Below are 3,073 nucleotides of genomic sequence, written 5' to 3'. Positions count from 1 at the left end.
AAAGAGATTAACGCTACAGAGCTCGATTGCAATGTCACCGTAATTGTGGGATCGCCTTCGGGGGTGGCAGGGTACGAAATCCTGCAGAGCACAGCTGAAAGGAGCTGCATGGAGGACGCCCGGGATCGCTGCCTGTAAGCGGGGTCCGGCTCTTCCCAACACACACACCATCTCGCACAAACTCCTGCGCACACACACTGTGCACACACCGACACACAACTTATTCTTCAATACCGAAGTGCATTTACTCCATGTGGGGAAATACTGGGAAGTTTTTGGCTTTACAGCATCTGTTTTTACCCGCTACAGAAACCCTCCTCCCGCTTTAATCGCCCCATGAGCGAAGAGACTCAGCCGAGATGGAGAGCAACGCGTCCTCGGGGAACTGTACCGATCCCCAGATGTCCTTCCAGTCCACCCTCTACGCAACCACTTACACTCTCATATTCATCCCCGGCCTCCTGGCCAACAGCGCTGCCCTCTGGGTCTTGTGCCGCTTCATCAGCAAGAAGAGCAAAGCCGTCATCTTCATGATCAACCTGGCCGTGGCCGACCTGGCTCACGTCCTCTCGCTGCCCTTACGGATGTATTACTACATAAACCACACCTGGCCATTTGGAAGTTTTCTTTGCCAGCTCTGCTTCTACCTGAAGTACCTCAACGTCCCTCACCTGCATCACCATCCAGCGGTCCCTCTTCCTCCTCCATCCCTTCAAAGCCAAGGACTGGAAGCGGCGGTACGACGCAGCCATCAGCGCTGCCGTCTGGCTCTTCGTCGGGGCGGCGTGCTTACCCCTGCCCGTCGTGAGGAGCCCAGCCTTGTCCAACAGCACAAACACGTGCTTCTCAGACCTGGGGGTGAAGCAGCTGAGCCCGGGAGCCTCCATCGCGCTGGTGACGGTGGCGGAGCTGTTTGGGTTTGTCATCCCCTTCGGCATCATTGCCTGCTGCACTTGGAAGATGTGGCAGTCCCTGCGGGAGTGTCCAACGCAGCTGCAGAACACCAGCGAGAAGCAGAAGGCTTTGCGCATGGTCTTGATGTGCGCGGCCGTCTTCTTCATCTGCTTCACCCCCTACCACATCAACTTCCCCTTCTTCATGATGGTGATAGAGAACATCATCCAGGACTGTGCCGTTCACAGGAGCACGCTCCGCTTCCACCCCATCTCCCTCTGCCTGGCGAGCCTCAACTGCTGCCTGGATCCCGTCCTCTACTACTTCATGACCTCCGAGTTCCAGGACCAGCTGCTGCGCCACAGCTGTGCCGCCCTGCGGGCTCGCTTCACGCGCCGCGGGAGCAGTCTCTCCATCACCGAAACCGGCCACGACATTCGTATGAAGAGGAGACATCTCCCACGCTTTAAGTTTTGGTCTCTTCCGAAGTTCTTCGGCCGAATAAACAGCATGGAAATCCCCCCCATGCCACCTGACGAGCTTCTGCTGGAGTCCATCTCTTGAAACATAAGCCATTTCTGTCCGCGTAGGTGCTTCTCATAGCTCGAGCGAAGATTGCGTTAGGTCTCCAAATACGTCTTGAATCACCCTTGTGTGCAACAGACGCACAGGATCTGACCTAGAAGGACATTTTGACAAAAAAAAAGTGTCTGCTGGTTGTGTTTTCGCTGTTGGGGACTATTTGCCTTACAGCGTTCTCCATCCTGATATTGTTAAAAATACCCAAAAGAGCTGTCGCTGATGCCAGTACTTCTCCTGAGCTGAACTGCAGCTGGGTTCAGGTCCCTCTCATTTCTGTTGTTTCAGCGCTTCTACATACCTGTCATTTTTGAAAACCCTTCTGAATCCTGAGCGGCAAGCGGATGGCTCAGCCTCAGCGCACCTCAGGGAGGTAGCACCAGGGGAGTTTCAGCCCCGACCGCAGCTACCTGCTGCCCGTGGTGACTTACAGCATCTACCGTGCTCGCGTGAGGCTCTAGATCAGGACAGTTAATTATCTCCATGTAAACTGAACCTCTTTCCATTGCAAAAATCAATCATCTGGACCTAATCTAGCCTGCAAGACTATAACTTTACCAACATATATCAAGCAAAGAGTATTAACCTATATCCACGTCAGTATTAAAGGGATTTTTCAAACTGGGGTCAGCTCACGCTATTGAAAAAGGCACCCAGAGCTGAGCAAGGGAGTCCGCCTGGCTCCCGGGAGCTACGGGATGCTCAACGGATTATGGGGGGGATGCATACTTGGAAAACAGACTGTGACTGGATATGCCACGAGCAAAGAGGAGGAAGGATGAAGGATGTCTCCAAGGCACATCTGCTGACAGAGAGCCGGGGCGAGCCACGGAAAGGAGGACTAGTAACTGGCGTTGCTGTCTCTTGTGTCGTTATTAGGAGTCTTGTGTTATCTGGCATTTTACTAAAGCCTGTGGTCGTAGATTAAGATGTTACCGAGCCTCCCAGTTTTGCTTTAAAAACCAGAAAAGGTCCCAGCCCTTACTGGGTATTGAGAAAAGTTTACAAAACTGACCCAAGTGCATCCTTAAGGCTTCAAGCTTGGGAGGAAATAAAGTGATCTCAACACGTATTTTGGCATCATGGGTATTATTTTAAGCGCTTGTAAATAGTCTCATTAGGCACCGCGTCTGCTCTTAAAGGAATGATACAATCTGTAGAGGGGGGGACCGCAGTTTGGGGCGTTGCCACCGCGGCTCCTCGCACAGCGGCCAGCGCGGGGGCTGCGAGGTTTCCTCCTTGTGGGGTAAGGCATCAGCAACTGCAATGCCAAAAAACCCTCGGGGAATTATATAAGTAAACGCAGGCAGAGGGGGTTTGATAGAAAACAGCTTTGCCGATGATTGGATGCACGTTTCCAACCCATGCAGCGTTTCTGGGAAGCGTGGAGCGGGTGGTGGTTTACCCCCGCATTGCCAAGGCTGGTCTTAGAAATACAAGGGAAGATCCAGATAACCTGGAGGAATTTGCTTTGGTACTTAGTGAGCCAGAGACCGGCAGAAAACACCGAGACAGGCAGAAAACACACCGCCACACAGCTCTGTCCCAAATCTCCTCCTCCTCTCACAAAAAAAAAAAAAAAGAATAACAAAAGGACTCG

General features: G+C 52.6%; 1 protein-coding gene across 1 annotated transcript; it reads left to right on the top strand.

The window, feature by feature from the left end:
- Nucleotides 1–359: 359 nt before the first annotated feature.
- LOC104073871 (putative P2Y purinoceptor 10) lies at nt 360–1,458 on the top strand. The gene is given in 2 exon segments (XM_009573806.1): nt 360–664; nt 666–1,458. Coding segments are annotated over 2 exon segments (1,098 nt in total).
- The last annotated feature ends 1,615 nt before the right edge of the window (nt 1,459–3,073 follow it).

This window comes from Fulmarus glacialis, unplaced genomic scaffold (assembly GCF_000690835.1).
Source record: "Fulmarus glacialis isolate BGI_N327 unplaced genomic scaffold, ASM69083v1 scaffold9400, whole genome shotgun sequence".
Classification (NCBI taxonomy): domain Eukaryota; kingdom Metazoa; phylum Chordata; class Aves; order Procellariiformes; family Procellariidae; genus Fulmarus; species Fulmarus glacialis.
The sequence above is the reverse complement of the archived record's forward strand: the minus strand, read 5'-3'. Positions and strand labels throughout refer to the sequence as shown.